Here is a 14,106-nt window from a genome sequence, read left to right on the forward strand (position 1 = left end):
ACAGCATAAATATTCCTAAAGAAGGTACTACATCTGTACAAATGTTGCGCTGATGATGATGCCGGTGTGTCACTGTGTACCCGGGTGCAAGGTGCACGTGACAATGTTCTTTCCTTGCTTTCCATAGGACAATTTCGAGTTGGCGCTAGCCCCAAGGACAAGCGCCGGCTTTTGGTGAAGAGCAGACCCTTCCGAATCATATCTGGCCAACTCTATAAAGTTGGTCATGATGGTGTTTTACGAAGGTGTGTCGGCCCTCATGACGTGCCTCACTTGGTCGAAGATGCCCACCCCAACCCTGGTGGTGGTCACTATCCTGACCACATGTCAGGCACCCTCTTGGTCCAACACAGCCGGTGGTGGCCAACAATGTTCACAGATTCCATTCAGTTTGCCAAATCTTGTGATATTTGTCAACGGTGCGGGCCCAAACGCACTTGTCAATCTTACCCGCCGCTCTAGATCTCTCTTGCTTGGTCCCCGTTCGAGAATTGGGGTCTTGATCGACCCTGTGGCACACCCAAGCCAATGCAGATCGCCATTGATTACATGACTAAGTGGGTGGAAGCTCAAGACACAAAGGATTGCATGGCTAACACGGTGGCTCGGTTCTTATACGAGCACATCCTTGTCTGCTTTGGCTATTGTAAGCCCAATGGAGCATGCAGTGACGGACGCAACCACGTGTATGAGAGATAAAGATATAGACAGATGGGAATAGGGGGTTTCACACAGTACACCACGCTGAGCGGGAAATAGGGCCCGCCCCCTCTTCAGGAATTTATTTCAGGAACAATCCACGGGATTTTCCAAGCCAGGACCAATACACAAATGAATACAATATCAAACAAAAGTGTCGATGTTGGGCCGAGTTGATATCGAGGCACAAGATAACTAATGCTGAGCTCACCACGAGGATGACCCACAAAAGACTTACACTGGGCTAGTACCAAAATCCAATGTTTGATGTTCCCAAATATCCACAAGGCTCTTTGTTCTCAATCCGGATAAAAGTAATCCCCAAAAAGGCTTCACACCAAGATGGGTATGTATCTCCACAAGGAAATCCCCTCCTTCATAGGGGTTTAGGAAAACTGGCAGCGGTAGAGCTTCTTTGGAGCTAGTGGTTGGCATTGGCACCGGCGGTGTCTGGGGGTAGCAGACTACAAAACAACGCACAAGGTAGTGCAAAAGGGCAGAAACAAGTGTTGCAGGTAGAGATGGTGTAGGCAGGCACTGTATGCAAAGGCGGCGCGGCTCTTTGGGTGGAGTAGAGGCGGCAGTCAGGGTGCAGGCGGCGTCTGGAATCAGCAACCAAGGAAGCTGCAGATAGGCGGCGCAGACGAAGGTGGTGGCGCTGGCGTTTGCTGGCGCTGCTCACGGCTATAGGTGGCACAGAGCTCTAAGGGCGGCGCCTAGCTACAGCAAAGGCGGCGGTGTATCTTCACGAGGTGGTGCCGCTGAAGTGCAAGCGGCAGCGCAACAAAGTGGAGGCGGTGCTGATGGAAGAGGCGGTGCACAGAGGGCGAAGTAGCGGTGGAAATTGGCACTGCAAGGGCGGTTGCCACCTGTGGAGGTGGAGACAATGGGCGGTGTGAGGAAGTAGGGAGGAAAAATGATGTGGGCGATGGTTCCTCACAAAGTCTCCCTCAAGGTTCTCCACGAGTCTTCTATGCTTCTCCATGAGGATATTGACTCCTTATATACTTGATGGGGGACCATGCTTTTTGCCACACTTTGCTTTTTCTTCATCTCCTAGCTTTTGCTTTTCTTTTAAATATTATTTTAATAATAGCCAAAGTTCTTGATTTGTCTTTATTATCTTAAGGGCCTTGCTTTTTGGCCCTGGAGCAGCTTTTTGCAAAAGTGGCTTTTAGCTTTTTGATCCAGTTCGATGTCCTCTTTCCAACGGTGCCGTCAGCTTTTTGGTCAACAAAGTTTGACTTTTGCTTTTTCGTGCTTTTTGACCAAGACGGGTGCTTTTTCCAATGCTAGCATTAGGAACCCTGTTTCCATGTGTCCGGGCATGAGTTCAATCATGTGAAAAGAGCACGGAGGACCAAATAGTTACATTCCCTCCCTCTTACATCAAAGTTGTCCTCAACTGTGGCATGCATATGATCGTGGTACTAGCCCCATCTGGTGCTCTTGTGCATCTGGTCTTTCCTCATATATGCGGTGCCTTCTACTCCTCTGGCAACATCTTTATGCCTTTCTTTGACTGATGTCCTTGTTCTTGATGGTACATGTTCTTTATAGCCTGTAAAACAGGGGTTAGATATAATAAATGCTTAGTCACCTTCTGCAAAAACTAGACACAAGCTAGTCAACAAACAAGTATGCATCATTTGTGTCTACTGGGTATTCCAGGTATTGGCCAGGTAGTCTGGAGCCCAGTGGACAGGATTTGTCAGATTTGTTGGATAGAGCCAGAGACGGAGGAGCACTACATCTGTCGTCGCCGCTGCACAGCATATTATGAGATTCGAGGGCGCTACCATTGCCTTTTCAGAGAGGGATTTGGACCACTGGCTAGAGTCATGGACTATTGTGATCAGCGATGCTTGGGTTTTTATCTCCTGGAGATCCGCAGGCTCAGAGAGTCCATTATCAGGAGCAGACGCCCGACTGGCAGGGAGTCCACACAGAGACAGATTACTGACTTCTTTAGAGGGACTACCCGGGAGGACACATAGCCGACAGCCCAGCAGTGGGCACCCCGTGGGACTCTAGTTGAGAGAGGTATCCAGTTGAGCAGATCCAGACGCCCGAGGGCTCGCGGATCCTCACATCGGAGACGGTGCCTACACCGGAGGATTCAAAGCATCATTGCGAGGCATCGAGCTCGTCCGCCGACTAGGCATCTCACTATGGCAGATATCCAGGCCATCCGGCAGAGACCCATGCTAGAGCTCCTAGGATGATTACCACTCCAGCCATATACTGTTGTACTACTGTCACTTTTGTACTCCCCCATATTCATGTATTCATGTATCCATGTACTCATGTACCCCATTTTGACTAGTAGCATTAGCTTCCCACTCTCCCTAGTTGCTGCTTCCAGATGCTCCCTACTGATGTATTGTAGGGCTAGATACTTACCTTCAGTTCTTTCTTTTCTTTTCCAGACAGTGTATGAGATGTCACATGGTTGTAACTTTGGTCTCATAGGTCACTTTGGCCTTTTGAAGACATTAATATAACATTTCATTTCATTTTCTCTCTCTCTCACACACACACATGCCGATACACCATGCAACCACCTGCTTTGCCCCATCACCGAATGAGATACCACTTCACCAGAGAGCCCTCTTCCATCTATTCGGATCATGTCTACCGCATCCTCTCCGACATCGACCCCACATCCCACTTGATGAGCTTACTACACACCTCGCAGCCACCCTCCATACGTCCGCCTGCAGCCTTCCCACACTCCAGAGCCACCCCTACATCACCAAGAGGGACTGTCCCACAGAATAGCTAGTACGACGAGGAATGTCATGATACCCGAGCCCATCTACATCAGGAGATGGCACTAGGATCCACCACTCACCAGCAGGCGCGAGTGATCTTTCAACGTCTCACACAGAGAAAGAAGAGAGCCTACCTAGCCTAGCTTGAGTAGGAGGTATACCAGCTATTTCTTGGAATGGACTGTAAGGAGGCCTAAGGAGGCCTGGAGGATCTTCCAGGATCATCGCGTTCCAACTCCGATTACTTCACCCAGCACCTGGCACACCTATGCCACCTCTCTCTACCATGTCCCCGAGCAGCCACCTCTCCCCCATCCACCCGAACCTCGTCCCCCACACTCTTCCTTCTTTCACCTCAGCATGGTGAGAGATGCTATTGACAGGATGCAGACTGGGAGAGCACAAGATCATGATGGACTCCTCACCGAGCATTTCTCCCATGCTAGGGACACGATGCTAGGGACATGCTAGCCCCTTTACTGGTTCACATGTTTAACAGGGCTTTATGTGAGGGCTTCCCCATCAGCTGGTCATCGAATACTATTGTACCTATCTTGAAAGCAGGTGACCCCATGGACCCACAACTATAGGACTATCATGATTGGTCACACCTTGGCCAAGATTTATGGTTCGATCTTGGAGCATGAGCTTAGTAGATGGTCCGAGGAGCAAAGACTCAGAGCACCGGGGCAGTCAGGCTTCAGGAGAGGGCACTCCACACTAGATCATATCTTTACATTACGGGGGATCATTGAGGAGGGGAGAGCTCACGGGCAATGGATATACTACTGCTTTGTGGATTTCCGCAAAGCTTTTGATACTGTCCCACGGGCCAGACTGATCAAGAGACTGCAGGATATGGGAGTGCTAGCAAAGATGCTATGGGGGATCATTACACTCTATGAGTCAGTCACAGGCAGAGTACGGGCTCCAAGAGGTGACTCAGAGATCATACACAGCACTATCGGGGTGAAGCAGGGCTGCCCCTTGTCTCCTACTCTATTTGGTCTATACACTGACGAGATCTCGGATTACATAGATAGATAGGGAGGACCAGGAGCACATTTGGCAAGAGTCTTGATACCGACCCTCTTGTATGCAGATGATATTGTTCTTATTTTTGATTCACGAGAGGGGATTACATAGACAGATAGGGAGGACCAGGAGCACATTTGGCAGGAGTCTTGATACCGACCCTCTTGTATGTAGATGATATTGTTCTTATTTTTGATTCACTAGAGGGGCTACAGAGGCATTTGGATGCAATACGGGCCTTTTGCGAGGACCGGGACCTTACTGTGAACCTTGGAAAGACCAAGGTCATGATCTTTAACACCTCCTCAGAGTGGATAACTAGATCTGCAGTACAATTTACATACAGTGGAGAGCTTGTGGAGTATGTTACCTCATATGTATACCTTGGGATCAGTTTTGCTGGACCTCAGTTCTCGATGTGGAAGGCGGCCGGCGCTAGATTGACAAGGGGATATGCAGCCCTTCGCTCGCTAGAGAGGCAATGCTCACAGATACAGTTTCAGGAGCCGAGGATGAAGCTTTGGCTATTTGATACTCTAGTTACACCTGCACTACTGTATGTGCCCCCATCTGGGGTCCTAGCTTATACCACAGGAGGAGACAGAGGAGAGAACCGGCAAAGACAGATACAGAGGAGGTATATGATGGGTGGAAGCCAATGGAGAGGCCCCTAGTGGCGATGATCTCACGCACGATTAGGAGTAAACCATCAGTGCCACATGAGATTGTGCGGGCAGAGATGGGCGCTGCACCGATAGTGACAGAGGCTCTATTCGAGATAGTGACATATTGGCATAGGCTATGGGAGCTTCCACTTGATGGATACCCCCGGCTAGCCTTGGAGTCCTCGAGATAATTGACACTTGAGGGCGATACAGAGTGCTGGTATGCACAGGTGGACTTGGTTTGGCATGCACGGTATGCAGATGGAGGCACTCCCCCCCTTCCAGTACAGCATAGAGGCCCCGTCATTTGCTCTCAGCCGCACAGAGCGGAACAGGGTTATCAGGAAGGACATTGTCAAACTGGATACTCAGAGGACATGGAGTTCACCTAGTCGTCCCCTGGGGACGAAGATGGCCTTCTACAGAGATCACCTCCTATGCCTGACAGAGGATGGGTTCATCATCCGTCCATGCTACATGGACATACACCTATCCTTTGGGGTGAGATGTGCAATCGGCCAATGTCCATAATCTTGACATATCGGGATCAAACGTACTGAGAAATTCAGTTATATATACAAGTGATTCTTGAACAAGCCATCCCGCTGCCATACTATCTTTAAGGACAAGCTCTTTGACGAACAAATCCTTTAAGTGTCTTCATAAATCTCTCTAAGAAAAACATCCATCGGCTATGGACAACCCCAGCCACAGCAACTTTTTCAACCACATAAACTAGTAAGTGCAATTGAAACCTGGCATGATTATACAAAGTCCCTCTACCATGTACCAGATCAGCGTGAGAAAACATGTTAGTTTCTATGTCTTCATCTGTGGAGGGCTCTTTTTCTAGTGTGGTCTACCAATCAGGGTCTACATCATCCGTTCAGATACTGTTCCAAATCGATCTAGGAACAGTTGTATCATCATTTTATGTATCTAGATGTCTGTATTGTTCTATAATTTTGACCACATCTACTTCAAAGAGTGGGATTATAGAGGGGTTCCTTCTGAGGAAGGATTCCTCCTCATGTTCTTCAAATTCAGCTATCATGTTACAACTTCAGCTTGCAAGGGTTGGGCGTTCACTGAAAGGCCTCTCTGTGCACAAAAATCATCTAAGGCGTCCATGTGGCACTGCAGTCCCTCCTACGAGTCAGATATCAGAAGATGTCATCCGCATAGAGTAATAAAGTGACCAAAACCCCTGAGAGTGATGCACCACTCCCTTCTCCTCTGTCTATGAAGTAGGTGACCTCATCTATGTACAGGCCAAAGAGTGTCAAGGAGAGTGGGCAGCCCTACTTCACCCCCATAGTGCTATGTATCTCCTCAGAACACCTGGGCATCTGGCTCATCCCATCACCCTCTCATATAAAGCAATGATCCCTCAAATCATATCTGAAGGCACCCCAAGAGTTTGCAATCTCTGTAGGAGCTGGTCCCGTGGCACTGTGTCGAATGCTTTGCGGAAATCCACAAAGCAACAATAGAGTCTCTGCTCTCGTGACTTGGCCTGCTCAATCACAGGCTCGTCAAGGTGAAGATATGATCCAGTGTGCAGAGTTTACTGCGGAACCCAGCCTGTCCTGGAGTATGAAGACCCTCCCTCTTGGCTCGAGAGCTGAGCACTGTCTCAAGTACCAATCCATATATCTTGGCCATAATATGGCCAACCATGAGAGTCCTGTAGTTCCCGGGGTCCATCGGGTCACCTGATTTGTGAATGGGGGTAATGATATTCATGCTCCATGTGTGTGTGGCAAGCCCTCTACAAGTGCCCTGTTGAAGAGATGTGCAAGGAAAGGAGCTACGGTGGTAGAGGCATAAGAGAAGTGTTCACCTCGTATCCCTGTATGATCTGCAGATCTCCCATGATGTACCCTCTTAAGAGTTTTCTCTACCATACTTGAAGTGAAAAAAGTAGAGGTGGTGGGTCGAGGATCGGCGGGCGGAGAGGGTAACAGGTTGGGAAAACCAAGGTTATGATCTTTCACACTTCCAGACGGGTTATGAAAGATACAATGATCACATATAGAGGCAGCCAGGTGGAGGTGACAGAATCATACGTATGCTTGGGTATTACCTTCACTAGTAATGGGAGCCATTTCTTCATGAGACAGGCATCACAGGACAGGCTCACCTGAGGTTATGCTGCCCTTGCATTGATGGAGTGACAGTGTCATCGGGCTCACTTCCAGGAGCCTCACACCTAAGGATGGCTATTTGACACCTTAGTCACCCCAGCTATGATGTATGCAGCATCGGTATGGGCCCCTAACCTCTCCACATATGATTGGCGTCAGATGGAGAGACCGCAGATCTCATGATCTCTAGGATGATTTGCTGCAAACTATCATTACCACATGAGATTGTCAGAGCAGAGCTTCTAGTGCCCCCCATGATGGTAGAGGCTCTATTTCAAACCATAGCCTACATCAGATGCATTAGAGGCATGGGTCCAGAGAGACCATGGAGTCCTCATAGAGTATTGCCACAAGAGGGCCATCACCCATCATGGTATGCTGCAGTAAATGAGTGGTTCTCAGCACATGGGCGCGACATGGATAGATTACCGCCCTTACAGTATGATGATGACTCCCCCTACTTTACACTCTCCCGAGAGGAGAGGAATAGAGTTCTGAGACAGGATTTGATCCAGATGCACACCAGGGAGACTTGGTTGGGTCCCCTTCCTGTAGGAAATATAAAAGCAAGTGCAAAACTAGAAATAAAACAAGAGCAAATGAAATACAAAGAGTTACCTTGAGATGAGTGTAGACAAGACACAAGATTGATACTTTCATTGATGTGACACCTACAATATATAGGTGAGAAGTACAAGATTGAGTAGACTGACTTATGGGATAAATGTAGAGGTGCCACATGGCACTAGACTCAAGACACAAAGACTTAAGTGAAACTAGACTAGAAATAGTACACCTAGTGTGCACTTATTTCCAACACCCTCCTTAAGTGGACACTAGGAGGAAGACAAAAAAGACAAGACTAGAAGATAGACATAAAGACTGATAGACTGAGAGACAAGACATGAGAGACAAGAAGATCCTGAGACACCCCTCCTCAAGTGATATCCTCATATGGGTCCACAAGGGTAGGGACAAGATGGATCTAAAACAAGACACAGTCAGATTGATAGACAGATAGACAGACAACAGATAGATAGACAGACAACAGATAGATAGACAGATGACTGACTGTAGACAAGCAGATGGACATAAAGACTGATAGACTGAGAGACAAGACATGAGAGACAAGAAGATCCTGAGACACCCCTCCTCAAGTGATATCCTCATATGGGTCCACAAGGGTAGGGACAAGATGGATCTAAAACAAGACACAATCAGATTGATAGACAGATAGACAGACAACAGATAGATAGACAGACAACAGATAGATAGACAGATGACTGACTGTAGACAAGCAGATGGACCTTGAAGACAACCCCTCCTCAAGGGCAATCGCTGCCTCTTGGGTAGGGACAAGAGAGAGGTCAAAAAGCATAATGAGTAAGACACTAGAACCCCTTGACCTACATCATCGGTGGTCAAAGTGGTAGACAAGAAAGGTGAAGTAATCAGAAAGCCCATTCCTCATCATGTGAGGAATGAACAGCAAGATCTGCTGTTGTAGATGCTGCAGCAACATGTGCTGAGGCAGATGCAGGGGCTGATGTAGAGGTTTTAGAGTAGCAGTCCTTTTCCCGGTGATTATCACGGCCACAAATGGTGCATGGATGAGCCTTGAAGCAGTCCTTCTCCAAATGATTAGTTTTTCCACAATGGGTGCAAGGCTTTCTTACCTTAGATCCTCCTTTCTTTGCTAAAAATGCAGTGTCAGTTACCTTTTGTTGTTTTGTTCTTTCCTCCTCTTGGAGAGCATTGATGATACCTTCAAGAGTAGGATTATTGTGATACTTGAAGGTAGTGACAAGAGTAGCATAGGTATCAGGTAAGCTTTTGAGAAGCACAGCAATAGCAATATCTTCGGAGATGGGGGACTTCACTGAAGCAAGCTGAACCATAAGACTGCGAAAATAATTGACATGAGAGGCTATAGTAGCTCCCTCCTGCATATATAGATCAAAGAATGAGATCATAAGTGCAATCTTAGAATTTTTAGAGCGGGGTCCAAAGAGGGTATCCAAAGTGATCCATGCTCGAGAAGCAGACTGTATGTCGGAGATGTGATGAATGTAATCATCTCCAAGACCGAGCAGGATGATAGCATAGGCTTTGTCATTCTTAGCAGTGGGAGCATAAGTGATAACTTGCTCAATGTCGGAATCTTCGGGAGCAGCATGGTGAACAATGTCCCAGAGACCTTCTTTCATAAGATGGCACTTGATTTTGATTTGCCAAGTATGAAAGTTGGAGCCATTGAATTTGTCGATAGACATGAGAGAATGAGTAGAAGAGGCCATGTGGGAAGGTCTTACCTCTTGCTAAAATGCAAGGGCAGTGTCTATTCCCTTACAAGATTGCAGAAATGAATGAAAGAAGAGATCCAAACTGTTTTTAGAAGCCGGCTCTCTCACCACTTGTCAAGGCCCTAGCATTTGACGGCCTATCGAAGCATGAGGAACTAGCAGTTTGTAGATAAAAAAGGACTAATCAGCAAACTGATGGAGACAATGCACAATTACCTTGTAGACTCTTCAAGAGGAAGCAATGGCAGAACTGAATGCAGCAAAAAAATAGCTCGTTTAGGAGGACAGTCGATCTGCAGCTTCCTTGAGATGATACACACCCTTGAGTTGATGAAGAAGGCAGCCAAAGATGGGCTGCAACAGTATGGCGGGCAGCAGCAGCTCCAAGTGAGAGAGCAGTAGCAGCTTCACGAAAGCAACAGAAGTATGCAGCAGCTACTGAAATCAGGCCGGCGCAGGGTGGACAGTAGATTCAGGTCAGCGCAGCCTTGAGATAAATGGAGCCGGCGCAGGGTGGACAGCAGATTCAGGTTGGCGCAGCTATGAGATGAGTGGAACCGGCTGGTCCTACAGGCTGAGCGCAGCTAGGGAGAAGCTATGGCAGGCAACCTAGCTCTGATACCATGTAGGAAATATAAAAGCAAGTGCAAAACTAGAAATAAAACAAGAGCAAATGAAATACAAAGAGTTACCTTGAGATGAGTGTAGACAAGACACAAGATTGATACTTTCATTGATGTGACACCTACAATATATAGGTGAGAAGTACAAGATTGAGTAGACTGACTTATGGGATAAATGTAGAGGTGCCACATGGCACTAGACTCAAGACACAAAGACTTAAGTGAAACTAGACTAGAAATAGTACACCTAGTGTGCACTTATTTCCAACACTTCCCACCAAGATGCAGTACTACAGAGATCATTTCCTTAGATTCACAGAGGATGGATTTCTCAGACGCCGCCCAGGCTATATGGATGTACACATGTCTCACGCTATGAGGGTGACTATTGGTCAGATCAGAGTTTCCTTTCACACTCTGGAGATTGAGGCAGGGAGAGGAGCACGGACCCCTAAGAGGATAGAGTATGCAGATTATGCCACATAGAGGTAGAGACAGAGGAGCATTACATATGCAGATGCCATGTATATTATGAGATCTGAGGGAGATACCACTGCTTGTTTAGAGAGGGTTTTGGCCCACTTAGCCAGGTGATGGAGTATCCTGATCAAAGATGCTTAGGCCTTTTCCTCCTTGAGCTACATCGACATAGAGAGAGGCTTCTACAGGTGCAGAGCCAGAGATCCCAGCCCCACAGATCACCAGCTTCTTCAAGCCTATCAACGAGCCACATCTCCCTCACCGTATATTATCTACCTCCCGATGAGGGCTCACACTACAGAGAGCCTCATAGATCAGAGCTGCTAGGAGACCGGGACTACCCGGACGCAGACCACCACTACTCCATTAGGCCCAGTCTGCCCAGATCCAGGCACGATCTGCATGGAGGAGACAGTCCAGAGGCTACACCATGGCACAACAGATGTGAGAGTCCTCCTCGCCCCATGCCCCATGTATGATGTACTGCACCCCACCATCTCCACTGGGTGGAATTAGTAGTATACCACCTATCATGATTGTACATCTATAGCATGCTAGACAGTGACTGCATAGTGAGCAGCATATGACTAGGATTTGCTTTTCATTTCAGTTTTTGTTTCCATGATACCGAGGACATTGACTTGCTGTATACAGATTTGTCTCATAGGCCAATCTGGCCTTCCGTAGACGTTAATATATCTTTTCTTTCTTTCTTTCTTTCTCTGTTTTATTTTCCACTCCATGATGAGATATGCCATGGACATTATTGTATCACTTTGGTCTCATAGGCCCATTGGGTCTTTAGTAGAAGCTTAATATACTTTCTTTCTTTCTCTCTATTCTGTCCTTTCTCTTGCATGAAAGTAAATGAATGTTTTATCTGCAAAGCGACAAGAAGGCCCAAAGACTTTCGTACACTGCCTGTTTGTGGGAATCTGTGGCGGGTCCAGCCATGTGAATTGAGTCTTAAGTGGATGAGCCAGTTAATATCCTGCTTGGTGAGAGAGAGAGACCTGTGCATAGCATAGGACTACACAACTTGTGGGTATAATCTAATCCCATACACCTCTTTGTTGGTTTTATGTATATTGTTTTCTTTTATCTGAGTAGCCTTACAATACTAGTGGGTATAATCTAATCCCATACACCTCTTTGTTGGTTTATGTATATTGTTTTCTTTTATCTGAAGAGCATAGACCTACACCACTTGTGGGTATATTCTAATCCCATACACCTCTTTGTTGGTTTATGTATGTTGTTTTCTTTTATCTGAAGAGCCTTACGATACTTGTAATAATGGCATGAGTTCTCAAGAGATTTCAATGTATTGCAGGGCTTACCGTCCTCAAACACATGGCGGAATGCAAGTGTGCAGGTATGTAGCACCTCAGTTTAAAAGCTGCAAGTTCTTAAATTTATAGATAGTCCGTTCTCATGGTTTCACTGTATTGTTTGCTGATTATTTTGCAGACATCTGTACTTCATAAGTCTGCTAGTGTTAGTGATGACCTTTTAGAACGGAAGAATATGGTATGGGACCTTGCAGTTTTTCCTGGTTTTTGACTGTTGCAAATCTATTTATTTATACCAAATTCAATAATCCCTCACATTCCTTGTGTCCCGAAAGCACTAATCCATGTTTTGTAGGGGGGCCTGCGAGTTGGATGATCGCCAAATGTGTATATCCAAAATTGGGAAATAATCCTTTAAAAAGAGGACATAGTTATGGTGGAAGGGGCCTATAAAGGGAGGAGGGTTGCAACCTTTGGCTACTGATTTTGGGAGGGGTCCTCCCAAAACAAGAACACTGATCAGATCCTGTTTTGACCAAATTAAGGAGTCACCTCTGGATTTTCTACTGAAACTCCATTTCCTAGCAAGGTTTTTGTGTCACATGCAAACAGTACATCCTTGGATGCATAATGAGGTGGGCGGGGTCTAGAAGAAACTGTTTCTGTTTCTCTCTTCATCCAAGAAAAGCTCGTTCTATTAGTTGAAAAATGGTGTTTGCTCAATGGTCACTACATTCTTCAAAAGAGGAGAAGCTGTAAGAAGATCCAAGGCACAAAAACGGAGGGTTTCTTTCTTTCTCTTTGACATAGTAGCAATGAAATGCATTTCAAACTGTAACAGGCGTGTTTCATATGTAGTAAATGTCTCTCACACCTTTGAAATGCGTTTTTTAATACTTTTTTTTATGAGGTCAAAAAAGCGTTTCTATCAGATAGTGACCCACGCAGACTAGAGAAAAAATAAACCGTACCTGCACAGTTTTTGAAAATATCTACACTACTTGCGACTTAGTTTTTTGCACCTTAGATCAGCCTCGGGCCTTGTGCATCCTGCTAACCAAAGCAGGAGATCCCATCAAGCAGTCTACGGTGTTGGTACCTCTTGAGTAAGGAAAGGAGGTGAGGTCATCGTCGGAGGACCATTGGGACATCCCGTTATAGATAACAAGACATGTGCAGCTAGTACGGGGGTGCTGGAAATGTGCCTTGAAACATTCTCTCTCTAGTGGGGATAGAGAGGCATGCCCCTAGCTCCTAGTCGGTCTGTGGCAGCTGTGGTCATGCAAAACTGAGGGCCTCTAAAAGTGGCTCCAAGGTATACATACTTCTGCACAATCTCCACTGGGGCCTCTCTGTATAAGAAAGATAATCATGAGATGACCACATAAGATGTGTTGAAGACCATAACCTTGGTTTTGCCTGGATTTCCTGTAAGGTCTCTCTCCTTGGAAAATCTGTCCAACGCATCCAACCCTTGGCTGAATCTGAGATCAAAACATTGTCGTCAGCATATAACAGTATGGGCACTACTGTCTGGGCCAATGGTGAGCATCTACCTCTGAAACTGTCCACAAATCCTGCCATCCTGAACAAACTGCTCCTTTTGTCTCCAGTCTCATCGAGGACTCTAGGGCTAATCTGGGGAGGCGGTCTCTACCTAGTGCATATACCTGGTGTAAGTATATCACTGTGTGGAAAAGGGCATCCACTACCAAGGGGGCAGCTCCAAACTCTACTTTGATGATCTCATGTGGTACCAATGCTTTGCTCCGGATCATCCTGGATCTGTATCCTCTCTAAATTTTGCCACTCTTTTTACCCTAAATCTGGTCCCCAAAAAGCGATCCCATAAGATACTACGGGAGAAAGAAAGAAACTTATATTAATGTCTTCAAAAGATCCATAGGGTCCATGAAATCTCGTCATGGATGAAATAAGAAAAAGCAACAGTAAACGAATACTGAAAACTGAAAGCTAAGATCTCAGACTTTGAGATTATACAAGATGAAAAATCTAGATCCTTCTATGCCAGGTATAGGGTACAATAAGTGATGGGATATGGGAGAGCTGAATAAAAACAATCAATCA

General features: G+C 46.4%; 1 protein-coding gene across 6 annotated transcripts in view; it reads left to right on the plus strand.

The window, feature by feature from the left end:
* Window positions 1–14,106, plus strand: part of LOC147629391 (uncharacterized) — a 204,725-nt gene that overhangs the window by 95,452 nt on the left and 95,167 nt on the right. For 5 of the 6 annotated variants that reach the window (XM_086812629.1, XM_086812631.1, XM_086812630.1 and 2 more), the window contains exons 15-16: window positions 12,060–12,101; window positions 12,197–12,256. The exons of the other annotated variant lie outside the window; for it this stretch is intronic. In XM_086812629.1, coding sequence (XP_086668755.1) covers window positions 12,060–12,101; window positions 12,197–12,256 — 102 coding nt within the window. The remainder of the gene's footprint in view (window positions 1–12,059; window positions 12,102–12,196; window positions 12,257–14,106) is intronic. 6 annotated transcript variants of the gene reach the window in all.

This window comes from Cibotium barometz, chromosome 18 (genome assembly GCF_041138505.1).
Source record: "Cibotium barometz isolate CiBa-2024 chromosome 18, ASM4113850v1, whole genome shotgun sequence".
In the NCBI taxonomy this organism is placed as follows: domain Eukaryota; kingdom Viridiplantae; phylum Streptophyta; class Polypodiopsida; order Cyatheales; family Cibotiaceae; genus Cibotium; species Cibotium barometz.